General features: G+C 41.2%; 1 protein-coding gene across 1 annotated transcript; it reads right to left on the bottom strand.

The window, feature by feature from the left end:
• Nucleotides 1-1,053: 1,053 nt before the first annotated feature.
• On the bottom strand, nt 1,054-8,430 carry popdc3 (popeye domain containing 3). Its single transcript, XM_039804863.1, has 3 exons — nt 7,757-8,430; nt 5,204-5,312; nt 1,054-1,471 (listed from the first exon to the last, which is right to left on the bottom strand). The coding sequence occupies exons 1-3, from the start codon at nt 8,260-8,262 to the stop codon at nt 1,199-1,201; spliced, it is 888 nt and encodes a 295-aa protein (XP_039660797.1). The 5' UTR covers nt 8,263-8,430; the 3' UTR covers nt 1,054-1,198.
• Nucleotides 8,431-21,424: the final 12,994 nt, after the last annotated feature.

Raw genomic sequence — 21,424 nt, 5'->3', positions numbered from 1 at the left:
TCTCCTCGTGTGTGGTGTCCCCCGGGGACAAACGAGCACGCAGCCTGTGTAAAATAAATAAAGTCGATGGGCATAACTACATCCACAACTGCAGTCCACCATAGTATATGGAAACGAATATATGAACGTTTATTAATCTGTGTAATACCTAACGACATTTCTATGAGAAAAAACAAATCACCTCCATATCATGATGTAGCAAGTATAGTCCATGCTCGCGTTGTCTTCTTTGACCATCGCCTTTTCTTTTGATAACGTTTCTTTTCGGTTAAAAACACACTACAAACTATCGCCACTGCATCCTCTTCGTCCGCAATGATTGTTTACTCTGAAGTCGCGTTTGATCTCGAGGGATTTTGCGAGATTTCCCGTCTGACCTGGGAATGCTCGGGAGTCAAATCGGTTCGTGTGTGATGTGTTGATTTTGCTGCGCACCACACACTGTACAACCAAAACTGTTAGACCTGTGATTTTTTATCACCCTGTGTGGGGTCTCTCAGGATTGGAAAATCGGCCGACAATTTTAAAATCGTCCCGTGTGAACCAGGCTTAAGTGTGGTAAAGCCACATATTTGTTTTTATATTTCTGCAATCTGCACTAGTTTGTTTCTGACTTATGGATGTTTACACCAGGCTTGGTCAGTGCTCAATATACTACTGGGACTGAAGTAGTTAAATAAAAGATGTCATTCATATAAATTCATGCGTCACCTAATTTTATCATCACATACAGGCCTGGCCTCGGGAAAGAATGTTTAATCTATCTAATCTTGTGTTGTTCATACTATACAATGATGTATTGCTTGTCTTTGTTGAATAATACAGAAGACAAAGAGCTCAAAAAATAATCACATTAAAATCGCAATTGCAATATTGGTGTAAAAAAACAAAAACAAAAACAAAAAACTTATTTTCCAAAATCATTTAGCCCTACGCAGCGGGCCGGGGTACGACTCCGACCTGCGGCCCTTTGCTGCATGTCATTCCCCCCTCTCTCCCCTGTCATTTCTTCAGCTGTCCTGTCAATAAAGGCCTAAAAATGCCCCCAAAAAAAAACATTGTACCGGTTTTTGAATTGACACTTAAATGCAAGATGCAAGCTAGGGCCTTTCATGTTTATGGCTTGGAGCTGGTGTGTGTGTGTGTGTGTGTGTGTGTGTGTGTGTGTGTGTGTGTTTGTGTGCGTGTGTGTGTTCGTTCAGGCAGTCTTTGCCCCCTGTACCGGCACTTGCAGGAAGACATCTGCCTTTTCTAATTCGGTCCCTGGTATGTAACTCGGTAAGCGGAGATCAAAGCGGTGGCCGGACTCGTCGTAAGCCTTGTCGTTGAGGGAGTACAGCTTCTCTGCGATGTCGTTGCGCACCACCAGGGCAAAGATCTTAGCTATGTAGCGATGCTTGGCGAAAAGCAGATAGAGTTTCTTCCTCCTCCACGCCACGTATCGACAGGGGTCATCGGCGTGCAGTGTCACCTGTGGGGAATAAGGAATGAATGATAAGAAAGGGATGAGGCCGAAAGAGAAAAAAACGAGCTGGCATTTACGACGTGGGTCTAATCGTGCAGTTGTACCAAAGTAATCGCTGGGATCTGGGAACAAATGGACAAGGCTGTAATAAACTGGAGTGATGTTTCAATGGGGACAGAAGAGACTGAACCCAAAGTAAAAATGTAGGACAAATACTGTTGGCCTTTAACTTTAAATTGGCATTTTCATAATCGACCTGCTGCTGATTTAGAATTCTTTGGCAGATGTATTGATATTCAATATATAGTGTAATATATCACATCAGGTAGGGCTGCTGCGATAACAGCAATACTGCTATACCGTTTACTGACAAGCCAACCACAGGGGGACGGCAACTGCCATAGCCGGGCCCTTCTTGTTCTATTTTATACTCCAATGTGTGTGTAGAATGTTAAAATACATTTAAAACAAAAAGAGTTGGGCTCCGTATTTGTTTTCTCGTCCCAGTGATAGGCACGTCGGGTGATGCGGTTGAATGCGCGTTAGCATGTTGGATGTGTTTCCACACACACACACACACACACCAAAACACAGGACTTTCACCCAGGAGAGCCGGGGTTGCGTGTGGCGTTTATCAACCGTTTTTTTTTTTTTTTTTAAACCGCGTGTGACGTTCTCACGATAGCACGGCACACTCGCGATAACACGCCACGTGTGTATGTTTACATCCGCTGTATACAGCGTAGACATACACGCGGATAGCTAAAAACGAGTACAGGTAACACGCTATTTGGCTTTAGGAAAGGGCCGTGTATGTTTACGCAAAGTCATGATGCCACGTTTCACATACCCTACAACCGTGGAACAACGCTGACACACCGTCCCCGTATTATGCACATGCGCGCTCTCTCTCTCTCTCTCTCTCTCTCTCTCTCTCTCTCTCTCTCTCTCTCTCTCTCTCTCTCTCTCTCAGCTGACCTAGTCTCGCATTGCCAGACCTTCCTCCACAGCACTGCGAAGGAGGGTCTCCATGTCCACACAGATGGGAGAAAAACGTGCTCTGGCTTATTGACATTTCTTTAAAACAAATCACAATTGTCTTCGGCGGCGCTAAGCCTTTAAAAAGTTGTTTTAGTCGTGCAAACAGAAAACTCTGATTGGACAGATAGTCTAGCTAGCTGTCTGGATTTACCCTGCAGAGATCTGAGGAGCAGCCAACCATAGTCCTCAAATCGATCGCAGTTTAGAATGCCAAAACAAAGAGAGTGGAAGGTGTGGAACATCCGGCAGAATTTCCGGCGGCACCCGAACAATCTCAGAAGCGAAGCGTCGTCGATATAGACTATAGCTGACCAGGAACCCGCTGGCGCATGTTTTTATTTATTTGCGCTCGCCTTAGTGTGACTAACACGCAAATCTGCTTGTTTTGCTTACCTCCTGTAGCACCTGTTGCTAGCGGTGTACAGCTACAGGTTTTCCGGCGGAACTCGCGCTGGTTTAGTTCAACATTACATGCATCAATCGGCATATCATATGGTAGATGGAGACAGCTTAGAGCCCAAAAGGACGCCCAGTTGGCTAATTTCCTCCTGAACAGGTAAGCATTAGCTTCAGGCTAATTTATCACAGCCACTAGGGACGGGCATTTTATGTCATTTCAACATTTGTGTACTCACACTGAATTATATAGCTAGAGTACCCGAGTTGGTTACTCGCAAAAATACAAATTGAGACACAGCCAGTAAAGTGATCCCTAACCCTGCTCACTGCTAACGTTAGCGGAGGTCCAGGCAAGCAGGCCACGGCTGGTTACAACGTGTAGTCTGTTCAGCGGCCGTAGCCAACAACGGTGAGTTATTTTAAGCCAAGAGAGGGGGGCTGTAAATCGGGAAGAGAAGACTGTGAGTTTGCAGTGCGTTTAGCGATGGTTGCTGTAATTCTAAGCCAATAAAGTGTGTTTATTCGGGTGGAGAGGACGGCAAGTTAGTGTTATTTTTAGCGGTTCCTACCGTAATTCTAAGCCGAGAAAGTGTGTCTGTCCGTCGGGTGGAGAGGACGGCGAGGTTGTTGTGTTTTTAGCCGTTCCTACCGTAATTCTACGCCGAGAAAGTGTGTCAGTTGGGTACAGAGGTCCGCGTGAGCATGGGCTTTTAGGAGCGTAAATATAGCCAGCATTTAACGTTAGCTACTCCGCTAAGCTGTGGAGTAATCATATCTGCAAACTCAGAAGGGCTGAAAAAGGTGACACATCTCCCCCCCCCCCGAGAAGAAAATAAAGGGAACAACATTTTCCCGGTGCTAAAACAATACTTTCAACGATACTTTTAAAACGGTGCCTGACGGAAAGATTTTTATCTGAAAAAGGAGCACCTTGTTCAACTGTATTTGTCTGTTCAAAATATAAAGCAATAAAAAGTTGATCTAAAAAAGAACGGCGACATTAAAGAACGGCTTGTGTATTGCTGAGGCCACAGGGTCAAAATAAAATATTTGATTAAAAATGTAATAATAACATATTATTATTAATTTATTTTACCAGTAAATTCCTATTAACGAGAAAAAAAAACCACTGGATGGGAAATGGGTATTTTACAGTTACTTTGAATGTGGCACAAGGCTGGCGAGGCGAGGCTGAGTCTGTGTTGTTTTTCAGACAACGGCAGCTACAGTCTGGTGTTAGAATCCTCTCCAGTGAAATACAGACACACTTTTACACCGTTTAGCTGTCAGCATTTTAACCGTGTTTACTCCAGCTGCTAGCTAACGGTAGGCTAACGTGTGAAACTAATGTTTCAGTTCCCTCTAACGTCCGTTTTCGGAGCATCAGAGAGAAGCGCAGGCATTTAAGTGGCACCTAAATAAGGCACCGAAATCCGCGTTGCTATTCGGTCCGGTAGATAACGGTCGTTAAGGCACCGGTGCCTTTATTAGCACCGGGTCTCAGAACCCCCACCCCCCCAAAGTAAAAACTCTTCGGATCTACACAATTCACGTGGATGACATTTTCCCATTCAAAACGGCAATTTTCGCCAAAAAGCAACTAGTTTGCAGATATGAGTAATATCTGGCTATGTGAGACAAGCGTCTAGTAACATTGTTGTGGACGCTGTGGTCTCAGCCTGGCAACCTCCGTGAACTTCGAGTCTGGGGAGGAGGGGGCTGGGGAGACGACTCTCTCCAGTATTTTGAATTTGTACTGCAGTAACTATTTTAAACACTAGCTGTCAGTATTACATATTGCAACTTTAATACTGGACCAATTTTAAAGATTGTCGTTACCATAAGTCACGTAGACACAAATATCGGAAAATAGGGTACAGGTTACCCTATAAGTGCCCCAGTGAGCCATTTCAGTGACCCACCATTCACAATACCAGGACCCTGGAAGTGGCTAACCTAAGTGCAACACAACGTCATTATAAATGCTGTTCATTTATGAAATCTTTTTTAAATATCTATGAAGGTGTATGGCACAAAGAAATAAAATGAAAATATACTTGTTTTGGGTCTTTTCATGGAATTTGTTGTCAACAAGATAAATATAGAATGTGCTGTCCGAGCCTGATCTTTGAACTGCACATGATGATGGTCGTGATGATTTACGAACCTAAAATTGGGCATTACAGGCAGAAAATCTTGAGCTTGTGGACACAGGGCTCAGTGAATTGACATTCCTGAGTTATTAATGGATGACATGTTTTATTGCACATGCACATGACTTAAAAAAAAAAGGGGGACCTGGAATACACCCTCCTCTGATGGTCTGAGAGAGTCCCACTCAGGTGAATCCAGAAACTGGAAAGGGTAGATGTAGTGCAGAAACTCTCCATTAACTGTCACACGGATTCTGTAGGAGAATAGATGGAAATTTTATATGAACTAATCCACTTCCCAATGGGAACACTAAACCCACATGACACAAAACCTGCTACTAAAACATTAGCAGGTGTCCTGCTGTGGGGTGTGTCTTATGGTACGCGTGTGTCCATATGGGCGTTGTTTTCACGGATGGCTGCAGCTGATTGGACAAACTCGTCACGTGGGGCTGGCTGCTCCCGAATTTCAAAACAGAGCATAATGGCAGCTCGTTTGGAATATGATCTCTTATTTTTACGAAAAATACATCACCGAAACGTGTTTTTGAACACATTTCAAGCGAGAAATAGGCCATACAGTAGGCCTGCACGATTCAGGGGAAAATATGAACCACGATTTTTATTTTTTAGCTTAGAATTGATTTCACGATTCTCTGCCACGATTTGTTTCTCACCAAGTGTAATGTTTATTGCACACATGAACCATGACAAAACTAAACAAATTGGCAGTACCAAACATAGATTGTTTTTGGTACCTAGAGCACATTGTGCATCACCAAAAGCCTGTAAACATAGAGGCTTCAATGAATACAGAAAATAAAGTACATACTGGTCATTTAAGTATAGTAGGCTACCAAAAATTGTAACATTGAACTAAATATGGCCCTGATACAGGCTCTATCTGGACTAAATAAGGCCCTGATACAGGCTCTATCTGAACTAAATATGGCCCTGATACAGGCTCTATCTGAACTAAATATGGCCCTGATACAGGCTCTATCTGAACTAAATATGGCCCTGATACAGGCTCTATCTGAACTAAATATGGCCCTGATACAGGCTCTATCTGAACTAAATATGGCCCTGATACAGGCTCTATCTGAACTAAATGTGGCCCTGATACAGGCTCTATCAGGACTAAATGTGGCCCTGATACAGGCTCTATCTGGACTAAATGTGGCCCTGATACAGGCCCTATCTGAACTAAATGTGGCCCTGATACAGGCTCTATCTGGACTAAATGTGGCCCTGATACAGGCTCTATCTGGACTAAATGTGGCCCTGATACAGGCTCTATCTGAACTAAATATGGCCCTGATACAGGCTCTATCTGGACTAAATGTGGCCCTGATACAGGCTCTATCTGGACTAAATATGGCCCTGATACAGGCTCTATCTGAACTAAATATGGCCCTGATACAGGCTCTATCTGAAGTCCTTCAACATGTCTTTATATTATTAAAACATGTTAATGTCAAATGCTTTCAATAAATTAATTGAAAGAGAAAAAAAAAAAATCAAAGTCATTTAAAAATTAAATCGTGAACAGGGGTGAATCGAGATCGCGATTTTATAACGATTAATCGGGCAGGACTACCATAAAGTGGCTCAATCTGTCTTCATTTCAGATCGACAAAGGTCAGTTTAAAAGATTTTTTGGCAGCTTTTGAGAGGCGTCGAGCCCAGCCGGCCGCTCCTCATCTGCATAGAGTCGGCAGGATTCAACTTTACGCAAATGAGGAGCAGGAAGCATTAAAATGACGCCGACTCAAAAAAAATTCACAAAACCTAGATAGTGGGGATTCATCTGTTCATATCTGTTTCTGTTCACTCAGCAGTGGCTTTACCTTATTATTAGCCTGCATTAAAATAGGTAGGCCTACATATTGCTGTTCAGTTAAAAACTGTTATTTTTTACATTTTAACCATTATTTTTTAAACATAATGTGACAGTCATTGGTGCTGTTATATTGCTGTATTTAGACTGCTGTTCATATTGTTGTTAGAAGTTTGGTGAATATATTAGGCTAGTGCAGTTGTTGAGCTAATTAGAAAAGGCTGATCAAGTTGCAAATGTGATTTAAATAAAGCCAGTGATGAAAGGCAGTAGGCCTATATAAAGTCCTATGCACCTGTTTCTATAATGGTTCAAACAATGGCAGATTCTTTGTTTAGGCTAATTCTTCAACAATAAAGGATCATGTATATTAGTCTTCCATGTGCAGTTTATTTGCCATTATTAGCACACAATATGCGTTCTGTCCAGTGAACTGGGAATATAATTTGAGAGGATTGTACAATTACAAAAGCCTATAACAACTGCACAATCCTCCTAAATGATAGTCTTAGTTCACTATATAGCGTAAGGCTAATGTACATTCATGAAACAACAGGGAGAGGACACCTTAATGGTTTTGTCCTTTTGCTGGGGGAAGAATAAATGATGAATACTCTGTGTTACGGTCATGTTTACAGTGTGCATTTGAGTTTATCACTTAATTATCTAGATTTTAGAGTCCAATTTCTTCAGAGTCTCTCTTTTCTATGTCATATATATATATATATATATATATATATATATATATATATATATATATATATATATATATATATCTTTGTTATACCTTACAGAATATGTAGGCTAAATGCAGTTTGGTGTGACACTATCAGGGGAGATGTAAGTTAAAGTTCTCACCTGCCAGACAGGAGCACCGACAGCTTGTCAATAGCGGTTTTTCCCTCTACGGCGAAGCAGTGGTCCCTCTCTATGGTCTGGACGTCTCCGTCACAGCACGCCACTATCTTCCCAAAAAGGCCGAGCGACACTCCCAGTTTTTTAAACATGCAGTTGTAAATCTCCTGGAATTCATTATCGAAGGAGACGCTTCTCAGACGGTAGGAAACGTGCAGGACTTGTCCCAAACACACCCCGAAGAGTGCGAAACTCCACAGGAAAGAGTCCGTTGTGCAGGAGTCCGACCATGCCCAAACGGTGGAGCAGAAGAAGCCCATAGTCAGAAAGGTGAACAGGTAGAGGAGTCCATATAAGCCGCTGCCGCCCATGAAGCCGAGGAAAAGGAAGATATTGGCGAGGTGGAACACGGAGCCCTCCGGGGTGCCTCTCCATTCCTCACATATCGGGTGCGCCGCCGCCACTGGTTCCGCCGTGAAGTTCATGGCTTCGAAATCCGGAGGCTCCATTGTCTAACGTTACAAAAGTGAATAAAACTAGCAGCACATTTCACACAAAGTCGTCCAGGGTCTCTCAGAGACTATGGAGAGCGCCGAAAAATACTGCAAATACAGGGTGACGTTAACTCAAAGGCAACATGTCATCGAACACCTGGTTGACTATGGTACTGTTAGTTAGCCAAGTAATGACCGGAAATAGTCTCAATAGAAAAAAATAAAATGATACGGAGTTTTGTCGTCGTGGGGGGGAGATCGGACAGACTACATCTTGTGTAACCCGTTTCCCTAAATGCTTTGATGGATATTGTAGTACTATTTTTGCGAATTTAAATGTCTCTAGATTCCAAACTTAGCTAGCTAAATGTAAAGCCTTTTTATTGCATTTAATCCAGACATTTGCTAAGCACAGTCCGTTGGCCAGTAGTAGTCTATATAGCCTACAGAATGTCTATTTTTACTAGACGTAATGCTGGTTCTATTCAGAAGGTCAGTCCAGAAAAATGTTGGAGGGGCTCTAACATACTGAAAATAATAACTTTTATTTTGACAGTCCAAACCTCTCACTTCCGATACGTCTGTCTCTGTGCGGCTTGACACAGCAATACAACATGATCTAAATACATAGTCTAAATATGATAGTCATAGTTGGTCCTCTTGGTCCTGGTGTCCTGCTGATTCCAAATATGAAATGAGGAATGTAATGTGTGGTGAACAATACAATTAAAAGCCAATAAAATACATTTTTAGTCCATACTATTAATGTATTAATAGCCTACATATTGAGTGGGTAGCAGTGCATCTGAGTCAGAGAGCAAGTGAGCTGATTTCTCTTCGTTATTCAGAAGTGTGTTGTGTTATGTTATATTATATATGCTATTTTAGGTGTTATGAAAATGATCTTTTGTTTGATATTCTTGGACCAGAATAGCAGCAGCCCTCCCTCTGTGTGCCTGGTTAAGGTGAATTTGAGGATTTGCGGGATGGGAGAATAATGAGTGTAGGTGATATATTTGGGGCAGCAGAGAAGGACAGAGATCCCCTGGGTGCATTTCACATCCTGTCAGACACAAGGAGCTATTGCAGAGACATTCTGCATCAGGTCTTGCCCTGTTTTTTTAAGATGAGGGGTAATATTTGAGCTGCAAAGATGAATGGATTAATGGATTAGTTGTCAACGATTGAATTAATAGCCAATTATTTTGATTAATCAGTTTGAGTCATTTTTTTTTATTGAAAAATGTAAACATTTACAGATTCCAGCTTCTTAAATGTGATTTTCCCCCCACCGTTTCTTCACTCCTCTATGACAGTAAACTGAAAATGTTTGAGTTGTGGACGAAATAAGACATTTGAGGACGTCATGTTGGGCTTCGGGGAACACTGTTGGCATTTTTCACCATTTTCTGTAATTGTATAGACCAAACCGAATCGCTAATTCAAGAAAATGACAGATGAATTATGAGTTACAGCCGTGTGATGAAGGAAAGCAATATGAGAGGCATTAGATGCCAGTTTTGGAGCAATTTTTTATTGAGGGTGAGAGAATGTGATTTAATTATTGACAACATGCATTAGGCCGGCTACACACTGCCTGCGTGGCGCGAGCGTGTCAGCTGCGTGGCGTGTCCGTTTTTTATTTTGGCTCCCATGTTAACAGGTTAGAGCATTCCGTGCCTTCGTGGGCATCGAAAAAAAAAAAAATTTCCCAGTGAAAACGTCAGCGTTCACGTCACTTCCTGTGGGAATCAGAGTTGGGAAACTGGGGCTAGATCTTGCTGACACGGTTTCCCAGTTGGCGACGCGTTGTTGACAACTGACGTACAGAAACATGGCCGACGATTGTTCTAATGCATTGAAGGGTGAGAAACTTTTCCTAAATGTAGAAAATTCACGCATGCATGTAATATATTTTGCCAACGTCCACAACGTGCTATCGATTTAGGTTGTTATGTTTTCACACACCTAATGCTCTAGGCCACGCCCAACAGTTGGTGGCAGTCATGCAACAAGTTGTTATGCCAAACGCCAATATAATAGAAGAAGAACACGCATAGACATGTACATGCACGTGGACGCTGGCAGTCGGAAAAACAACGTAATCACGGGGGCGGTCCCTGATATTCCCAGGTGGCATGAACGGACACACTGCTTGCGGGACACGCATGTCTCAGGCGTGGCTCAAGCCGCGCCGAAAACGTGTGCATGCTAGAACTAGAACCGATGCCTATTTTTCACGCAACACGCAAGCGTGTTGGAAGCGTTTCCAGGCAAAATAGAATACAAAAAGATGTCTATATGTCATTTTGACACCAATACATATTAATAAATGACATGTTGATGTTTGAAAGTCTAGGTTTTGACATAAATGCAGATATAAATGTAACAAAAAAAAAAGTGATTTTCAAATATTGCACCTGTCAATACAAAACGAAATATTCTGTAGCCTATTTTGCCGTCAATACTGCCGATGTTGTCTTTGCTGTAACCAAATCAGTATATATTTAGGTTTAACATGAAGTACACTACTGCTTCAGTGCATTTTATCATGTGTCCAGACGAGGCTAGCAGCAGCAGCGCCGCGTCAGACACGTTTCTGGTGTGTAAAGACGTAGAAAAATCCACACAACCGAAACGCCACGCTCACACCACGCAGCCAGCGTGTAGCCGGCCTAAGGCTCATACAAAGGGATTTATCCTCATACATATCACCTTTTTTTTTAGAGCATTTCCAACCTGGACAGTCTGTGTGTGTACAGTACAGTAAGTTTGTGTGCAGATGTGCATTTGCACTTTTACGTGTGGCTAGCCAGCCTGAGAGCTCAGATATAGCAACATATGACAAAGTGCCAATCAGCACCAATGTTGGTGTCTATGTAGGGAATATGGCTAAACTGTCACTGCTGTTGGGAAGCAGATGTGTCCAATCACACCCCATCTTCCCCAAAACACACTCCTGAGAGACAAACCGCAATAATGAATCTCTTTCAGAAGATGACCCGAGACCCGTTGTGTTATCTGCCAGTGCTCTTATTTTTAGCCGTCCCTGGATAGAACACTTAAACTCTTTTGGCAGGGATCCACTCTGGTGCCAAAAGGTCTCAGGTTCCAGCTCACAACTCCCAGCTATCAGTGTGTGTTCAACTGTCCTGAACAACACACTAAAACCAGACAGACTCATTTCCAGCACTCCATTACTTTCAGCACAAGAACAGTTCATAAAAATTTAATTCATGTGGATTAAGTAAAAAATCTGCATTAAACCAATAATTTGTTTTTACAGTGTGTGAAATTTTTTGCAGTACAAAATAGTGCACTCACACTTTATCTCACCTGTATGTGTTGAGTTTCATAACATTAACAATTAGATGTAAAGAGATTTGTCGTTGCTATTTGGCGCTACAACAAAAATCAGGGAAAAACACCTTCAAAATACTACCTGCTCAACTGTGTTCCAAGATGGCGCTAGGGCTGGGCGATATGGAGAAAATCAAATATCACGATAGTTTTGACCAAATACCTCGATATCGATACCGCAACGATATTGTAGTGTTGACTATTGGTGCTTTCACAAAATATTTACACAATGAGAGTTTTGATAAATAATCATCAGTAATGTGGATACAATGACTAAGTGGGTAAATGCAACAGTCTGGTAAGTTCAGAAAATGACATCACTTTACTGTAATGCAGCCTTTAAAACCAGGAAAAGACACCACTTATGCCATATTACGATATCCAAAATCTTAGACGATATCTAGTCTCATATCACGATATCGATATAATATCGATAAATTGCCCAGCTCTAGATGGCGCCCTATTCATTTCAATGAAAGTTGGGTCCCAGGCTCACACAAATACACCCCCAAATGTTCCCAACGATGTTCAAACCCAGAGAAATCTGTAATTTCAATAAACGACACTGACCATATCGTTTGGTTGCCTGTCAATAGCGTCGTTTATCCTTTGACCCCTCTAGTTACTCTAACTTCCGTCAAAACACAGGAAACACCAGATGATACATTCAAGAGTAATTGTAAATCATTCAACGTCCAAGAATTATACTCCGTAGCAGTAACGCAGCATTTTCTGACACACAGCATATGTTCTTTATTGATTACATGCCACTTTGCAACACAGTAATACAGTAGAGACCTAATTTATTGATAAGATATTTCAAAATCGATCCAGCTTACTACGATGTGCTAGGCTGACAAGGGGCTCATGCTAATGCTTTGTGGCTAAACTGTACCATAACATTATAAGGTTACAACAACGTTCGACACGTTCATAAAGTTATTTTTAGTATGATTGTTTTGACAACCAATCAAAACGTTTATTTCACACGTCATCAATGTATCATTAAACGCAATTTCATAAGGTACAATGATCATATATATAAGCCCCGTGAAATGGGGAACCCCAAATAAGCTACTAAAAGCTTTTCGCAGGGGGCCCGATAACGATAAACAACAACAGATAATATACAAACCAAAAACTCAATTTACCATAAACACAAAATAGACAATACAAAATACAGACACTTAGACTAACATAGACAAATACTACAAACAGACAGACGGTCCCAGCACAAACTATAGCATTTAAATAATAATCAACAATCATATGTTATGAGCAATTTTTCCTTGAGGCTTTTCTTGAAGATGGAGACAGAATACGACACTTTCAAGATTTCCTCAAGCTCGTTCCAAATCTGCGGTCCCCTACAAACTATACTCAGGCTCGTACACTTTAACCGTCGTTTTTAAATTTTTAATAAGTGTGCAGGGGACGATTTATTGGAATATGCTCACACAAACGGTAGTTTAACTTGTGGATAACCTGGAATATTGCAGGCATTCTGAAAGACATTATATTTGGTAAGCCTTAATAAACCCAGACGACGAAATAGGACGAGTGGGGGTATTGGGCTCGTACCACGTTAATGCTGTAAAATCTGTAGTTTTTTTCAAGTGGCTGGGAAAAGAATTACACCATATGACATTACAGTAGTTTAAATGAGGCTCAAACAAAGTTTTATATAAGGTGAGAAGTGCTGAGTGTGGGAGAAAATGTCTTAACTTAAAAAATAACCCAACATATTTAGATAATTTTTTGTAACAACGGTTAACAGCACTGGGCTAACCCCCAATTAAGTTTGCTACGTAACGTTAGAATCTAACGCTAAGCTAGCCAGCTAGCGCATCCCAGTCAGTCTGCCTCACTCCCCCCCCACTAAGTGATGAGATGAGAGCAGACAACAGCCCTGGGGACACAACCACAGTTAGCACCCAACACAAACCCCAGCGCTGGGTGCTAACAACGCTAACAGCAGTAACAGAATGTTTCATTATTTGTCGGGAACGGACGAAATCAAGCGGCCATCCCAATGTCTCCGGTCTGACACAGAGACGCAGCTCGTCACCCCTGGCCTAGTCTTGCTTTGCCAGACCTTCCTCCACAACCCTGTGGAGCCGGGGAGGAGGGTCTGGCTAGTCCACACAGAATTCCGGGATGGGGAAAATAAACGTGCTCTGGTTTATTGCCATTTCTTTAAACCAATCAAAATCGTCGTTAGCGGTGCTAAGCGCTGCACGGAGCCCTGGTGCTGCTAAATAAATAGCCTCAGAAATGGTGGAACGTGTACATTCAAAAGTTGTTTTAGTCGTGCAACAGAAAACTCAGATTGGACAGATAGTCTAGCTAGCTGTCTGGATTTACTTATTATTCTGTATTTGAAAGTTTTTTGAAACTGTGAGGAAAAGGCAAACAGCTTAGGATAGGTGCACAGGAAGATGCTGTTTGTGAGGGTAATATCCTAAACCGTTCCCTCTTTTAACCAACCCCAACAAACATCCATCAAGAGACTTGACATGTACACCATAGAGGAGAATAGAAGCCCATTTACTCTTCATTTCCCACAATCAAGAGAGCCTCTGTCGTCTCTCCTCATACATAGAGGGGAAATCATTGTCACTTGCTGGCTGTCTGTTCGTCAGCGATGCAGCGATCGTGCCAGTAATGAGTGTTTTGAGTCTTTATAACAGAAATTAAAAAACAGAGACAGACAATGGGTTCAACCTCCCACAAAAGAGAAATGGAAAGCGGATTCACCCTCCTTTTATCCTCCCTGCGTGATGAGAGAAGAGCAGACAGGCGATTTCTAGCTGACCTTTATTCTGTGTTACCCTAGAGATGTCTATTCTTTCAGGGAACAGACTTTCTCTGCGCTAAAGGCCAGGGAAATAGATAAAGAAAAGGCTAACATTGTTTCATGGACCTCAATGTGCTATTCAAACCACAAAGATGTCACAAGCTCAACATGGAAGAGACTACATTAAAGTTGTAATCATGTTGAGACTTAAACCAATGACTAGGACTAAAACACATCACTTTGGCAAAATAATAAATGAATGACACATTTGTGCTATATTTGTTATTTTATAGTTTAACAAAGCAGGAAACAGGAAGCATGGACAAGTTCGAGGGCAACCGGATGCCAGGACTCTGAGTGACTGCAAGTCTCTTATGGCGTTTTTCCATTACATGGTACCTGCTCGACTCGCCTCGACTCTACTCAACTCTACTCGCCTCGACGCGCTGTGCGTCCGTTTTCCATTGCAGATTTTAGTACCGCCTCAGCGTGGCTGGTCGTCATAGCGACTGCCGTGGGCGTGGCTTAGTTGCGTTGCTTTTCCTCGACTCATTTCCTGGTTCTCCGTCTCCGTAAACAACATGATATCAAAGAGATAGTTAACGTTTACTGCTCCAGATTTCCCACCGTGGTCAGAAAGAACAGGGGAGACACTTTGTTTCTCTCACGTATGACTCTAGAGTCGCTACTCGCTGCGGAGCTAATCGCCGTCACTCTCTCACTCCTCCCTCGCTCACCAGCTCCCCACACACACACATCACACATGCATTATCCTGTACTATACGGTAATTCCTCTACTATGTGACACAATCGTTAGACTATTTTTATAAAAACGTCTGCTACAGAGCCATAACGTGAGATACAAGGTAATGGAGCTTTTTATACATTGTCGTGTTTCTTTAGAACTAAACAATGGACAAATAGTCTTTAAACGCTTCAGATGTAAAGTTATTCGCTGTCAAGTGACATCAAAATGAATGCTAGTCAGTGGAATGCTAGCGGGAGGTGATGGCCAGGTAGCATCAAAATGGCGCCATAGGAGGTTCGAGTTCTGAAGCGAAGCTTACCCCCTTGACTTCAGTTAGTGCACTAACTGTTGATAATAATGTTAATGTTAACTGATGTGTTAGCTAACGACGTTAGCTGTCAGACCTCTCCCCGTTTGCGTAAAAAACAATGTATGCGTTAACGTATGTTTAGCGTAACATTATACAATGTTAGCTTACGTTAAAGGGAAGCTATGCCAATTTTTAACCGGTGTTTGTGTAATTGCAGTGTGGGTTAGTAGTGTTTAGCCTCCCTCCATTGCACTTAACGTTAACTTAGATTCATGACAAAATACATACTCTTCTTAACGAAAATAAGAGTACAAACCGTGTGCTCCAAATGCACCTTTTATTTCCATTAATTTAACGTAAACTGTATTTTACCATGCTTTACCTAGCTAACCCGTCATTAGCAAAGTTTCCATAATTATGTACTTTAACATGCAGTTTTTTATAAAAAAATATAATTTAAGGCTGTCAAACCAAAGGACTAAAAAACGTAACACTTATATAGTGCTTCAAAGAAAGTTCAATATTTGAACAATTCTGACACAGAGACTTACCATGTGCATATGGGCTTCACAGGCGGGCTTCAGTGGCCGGGACAATTGAAATGCGGGACGGATGAAACAGAGATTTCCTTGAAAACCACTCACGTCATTTACGTCAAATGTACAGCACGCAATGCCTACCAGACCCGCGAACACATTTCTTCTTGACGTCAGGTCGTTTTGGAGTTAATGCCGGGAATCTGTTTTTGAGTGTGGTAAGTGAATTATTTCATGCTGTACTTGTTGTATTTGTTATTTCATGTGCCAATGTAATGATAATACGGCAGGTGTATTAGTACTGCAACACACCCTTAAGTGTGCAATATCAGAGTTTTTTTAGTTTAAATCAGGTTTAACGGGCCACAGAACCACAGAAACAGCAGGAGGCGCTGTCTCCTCCTGCTGTTTCTGTGGTTATACTATGTGTTTAAGCATTGAATAAAGTGTTTTGCAATAAATAATGAAAACATTTGTAATGCATAAGATGTGTTTTCGATGTTTAACCCCTTAACACTCCTGTAAAATTAGCCAAATGTAGCCATGCTACATGCATGTTTATGGTTTCATTTGAAAGGTAACACTCTGAGGCTTCTTTCCCAACAGTATTACTGTAAGTGCTATTGGCTTTGAGTAATAGAAGTTTGTATATACTGGAAAATATTTTTTTTATGTCCGTCTGCATTATTTTTTATAGAAAAATGCCTGTAGATGACTTTTGCTGGGACCTATTAGTCTGAAAACACAATGGGGCTATAGCAAGAAGGCTTACATAGTCCCAGTTGAAATTTCATATCAATATCTCATAAAATGAATATTTTACACCCGTTTTTGTATGGGTATATGTCTAGGCGTTTACGAAAACGGCCATTTTGGTGACCCTAAAAGGACCCTTGGGAATGATGGTCACATACCTAGACTAAAAAGACTGCTACCCATGAACATTTGACATTACAGTTATCATTCAGGGCTCTATTGAAAAGTTACATTAAGAGCTATCCTATCTCATATCCAGAATCACTGTCAGTATTTCTGACAAAGAGTAACAGAAGCATAAACACAATAAATTGCAGTTTTGTAACTTTGTGTGTAAAAAAAAGTCAAAACAAGTGGTAAGGTGGAAAAGTAGTGTATAAAAGTGTATAAACAAAATATTTACAGCTATTAACATATCTAAATACACATAGTTACAATTATGTATGTACAGGTTATCTGCTACATGAGACAAAGCACAAAGAACGTTTGAAGAAACAAAAATGACCTTTTGGTAAAAAATGTCAAATAAGTGCTATGGTGAAAAAGTAGTGCAAGAAAGCATTACTATATAACTATTTACACATCTAAATCCAAATATATTTACAGGTTATTGGCAACATGCCAGAGATTGTAAAAATTGCAAGTGACAAAGCACAAAGGACATTTGAAGACCCATAAAGGAACCGTTGGTCAAAAAATGGTCAACAAAGTAAAACAAGTGCTATGCTGAAAAAGTATTCCGGGTACTACTATATAACTTTTTACATATCTACATACACATATATATCTATAAATTGCAGGAACCCAGCAAATCAAATCCATACTTCACTGTTAACCGTCAAGCCACTAAATAAACCTGTATGGAAAATGAGCACCTCTGCTGATGTGTTAAATTTGTTAACGATCATATGACATGAGACTACACCATCTCTCCCTCTCTCTGCGCTCATAAACAAAAAAGTCCCATGTATAACCGTTCCTGGAGTCTGCCAGAACAAAGAGTTTATAACCCCAGCGAACAGGCTTGTTTTTCATATACTGTTTCAGACCAGTGCAGGCTTTTGAGGCAACCATTCGCTCATCAATGGCGATTTCCTGGCCAGGGTGATAGTTTCTTCTGCAGGAGTCCCTCATCTCCTTGTAGAGCGGCTTTATCTTACCAAGACGGTCGTAGGCTCCTGTGCCTCTCCTTTCATCATTAGCAGCATCACAGAGCTGCTGAGGTGAAGGGACTGGGAGATCCTGGGAGATCCTGAGGAACTTTTTACCAGTCATTAACAGTCTCGGGAACGGCAAGCTATAAAGATGACCCCCACGCCAGTAATCAGTGAAAGAAAAGCATTTGACTACACCCATGTAAACAATTAAAGACATGAATGCAAACATGTCCTGCAATGTCAGATCAATCCATGGGATAGAGGGTGTTGAATGATGTGTTGAGCCACAGTTGTTGGTGTTTTTGAAGTATTGTCTTCAAAACAGAGTTGGTAAAAAAAGAGTTGAAACAACTGTAGGGCTGTGTACGTAGCAGTACGTATGAGCTGGGGTCCTGGGACATTTCTGGGTCTGAAGGTGGGCTGTGGTGGTGTGATGTCTGGAACTGTCCTGCTGCTCCACTCCATGTGGCCACTTGCTCACTGGTGCAGATGTAGCTGGCTCCCAATCCATATCTACATCACATTTCCTATAATGTGAAAATAAAGAAATAACAGTAATTACAACTAATGTTCTGAATGCGAAGCCACCGAAAAATATTAACAAATGTGTAGATATTACCATAGATATTTACATAAATACAATAAAAGGTGCAAACTTGTAATGCAGTATTTACTCAAACGTTTTCTTTTGCAACACTTCTTGCAGTAAATGTGGTGCAACATAAATGTGTAACATTAGCTGTGGAGCTCTCAGCGAGCATATGGCGTGACAGGCAGACATGTCACACCATATGATGAAGTGTCACACCATATGATGTTTTCAGCACTTAGCACAACCTTGAGTCTTGTAGCTACACATAAGCATACTAAAAACATGCTAGCTATAACAAAGCAGAATAGATTTACATGTAATTATGACAAAATAATAAAATGTCTTTTGCATTTTTATGAAAAATGTGTCACACCAAAAGACATCTGGAAGTGGGACTTTTGTCAGAGTGCCAACAAGATCTGATTTATTGTAAATATAAAAATGATAACTCACCTCAGGTTGTACAGTAGAAATACACTGATAGTACTGTACAACCTTGCTGAAGAAGGTCCTCTCCTTCCCAAGGGTGTCAAAACAGTTGCCCGTTCAATTATCCCAAAATAGTGTCACACCATATGATTTTGATTTCTGTGACATCTTTTTGATTAGAACTGACTCAAAACATTATGCTTGTAATTTGAAAAGAGTAGGCTCACAAGTAGACATCTGTATTAATTTTCTGTATTTTCTTTGAGAATTTTTGCATTTATTTTTCTTAGTTTTATTCAAGTTCTCACTTTGAGAAAAAAGTGCCGGACAGTCACACCATATGAGTTTTGTTATGTTTGGTTGGAAATTCTGAAAAAATTTGATGATCTGTTTTAATGTTGAGTATGTTCACATAAAGCATAATGTTCTGCACAATATTGAGAAGGTTTTTGGCAAATATATTTTTTATTCATACATGTTTGACACTGAAGACAGCAAAACTGCCATGTCACGTCATCCACCCGTGTGTGCATCGCTGTTCAGAATCCCGTCTATCTTCCATAATGCAACACTTGTATCCAAATGAATTGTGTTGTGAAGTTGTCATTAGCTTCACTGCTGTTAGCCACCTCCATTGAGCCCCAGGGGCTTGCTGTAACGTTAGAGCACTCTAAAGGGTGTTTACCTTTCATTTGATCGTGTTTGCTTGCTACGTTGCCATCTTCTTGAACGACATTAAACACAACATATAGTTCATGAGTGGTTTCATCTGCCCTGTTTAACGTGTTGAAGCTCCCCGGCGGCGCTGTAGCTGGCCGCCGTGGCCGGTGAGGGCTGGTTGAAGGTGCCGTCCTCACGCTGCTGCTGCCGTAAAACTGGACACGGTAACGTTAAGTGCCGCTGCGGCGACATCGGGTCCTCTTCCAGCATTGCTGGAGGAAAACGGGCATCTTGCATCGCAAGAGTGCTGTACAAAAATGTAATTATAGTTTGCCTTAAACTTTTTATTTGTGTATTTATTTAATTAGTATCATTTCTTCCCCAAGCTCATAAAATAAATTTGGGTCGCACATTAATTGACATGGTTGGTCGGAAACCGGAACCTAACATAATTAATTTTGTTAGGCCCTATTCAACTAGCAAACACGCAACATGACTCAAGGAAGAAATGTAAGAAAATGAATCGTTAACGGATTTGTCTGTCTTCGTCAAAATAGCCTATTAGCCTATTGTTTATTGGGCGACAGAACAAAAATGGTTGTAATTTATTGAACGATGCTTGAGACAGTCACACCATAGGACAATTATAAAATGTGGCTAAGAAATTTTAAAAAATCTAATGACAAAGCAGTTTTTATAGCAACAGGTCCTTGGAAAACAAAGAAATGGTTAACCATGTTCTGCATTTTAAATCATGAAAACACTAATAAGATAAAAAAAAAAATTTTTATCATGCGTGACAGTTAAATTGCCATGCCACTTCAACAACTCAGGTACGAATGGTTCATGAGAAAAACCTGGTCAATTCTATCACCAAAAATATTCTGCATTGCCAGTATTACCTCCTGCCAATATGACCGAACAACTGGGCAGCTTCAGTGGAAATGAAAATGTGTCCTTTACCTTTCCAAAGCTGGATGGTTGTGACTGGCTGACACCCCATCTTTAATAAAAGGCCCATGTGAGCGTGCTCAAAGTTCACGGCATCATGTTAAGTGATGAGTCATGGCAGCGGAGGTGTAGCAGAGCCGCCGGGACCTGATGACCTTACAGAGATGTTGAGGCCCACTCAAGTGCTCCTCCACAGCCACAAGACGGTGTGTAACCAAGACAACCCCGATGTTGGCTTATTACATCCCACCATGCTCTCATCACTCGCTTATTATCTATTCTGTCCACACTCATGATGCTCAAGTGTCTCATTCAGACATTTTAGTACAATCTGTTTGAACATCTTGACTTTAACTCTGATGACTCCAGCACTGATGGAAAAAGCTGCTAAATATCTACAGTACAACACTATGAAACCACTGCAGAGTGCAGTTTACAGTTGGTTACATTTGAGTACACCCAGATTACAATTACTGTAGGAGTATTTTTTATTACATCAATTCAAGCTCCACTTGGCCACATTCAGGCAATTCAGGACTGATTTAATTGGCACTTAAATAATCCAAGTGATTAGCTGACCTAAAGTACAAGAGGGGATGTAGGCAAAAAGTGACTCACAAGTCTTTAAAGTGCCCATATTATGAAAAAAATCACTTTTATGGGATTTTGAGTGTTATTTTGTGTCTCTGGTGCTTCCACACGCATACAAACTTTGGTTTTGAGTGAGATACGGGTTTCTGAATGTGTCCTACCTTCAGTCTCCGGGTGAGTTGTTCAAAATCTGCACGGCTTTCTACGTCACTAGCCGAGACGAGGGGGCTAGGAGGCTAACCGTTATCATGCTAGCTCATTCTCAATGGCAAAACACTGCTACAACACAC

This window comes from Perca fluviatilis, chromosome 7, assembly GCF_010015445.1.
Source record: "Perca fluviatilis chromosome 7, GENO_Pfluv_1.0, whole genome shotgun sequence".
Lineage (NCBI taxonomy): Eukaryota > Metazoa > Chordata > Actinopteri > Perciformes > Percidae > Perca > Perca fluviatilis.
This window is presented reverse-complemented; position numbering and strand designations above follow the sequence as displayed.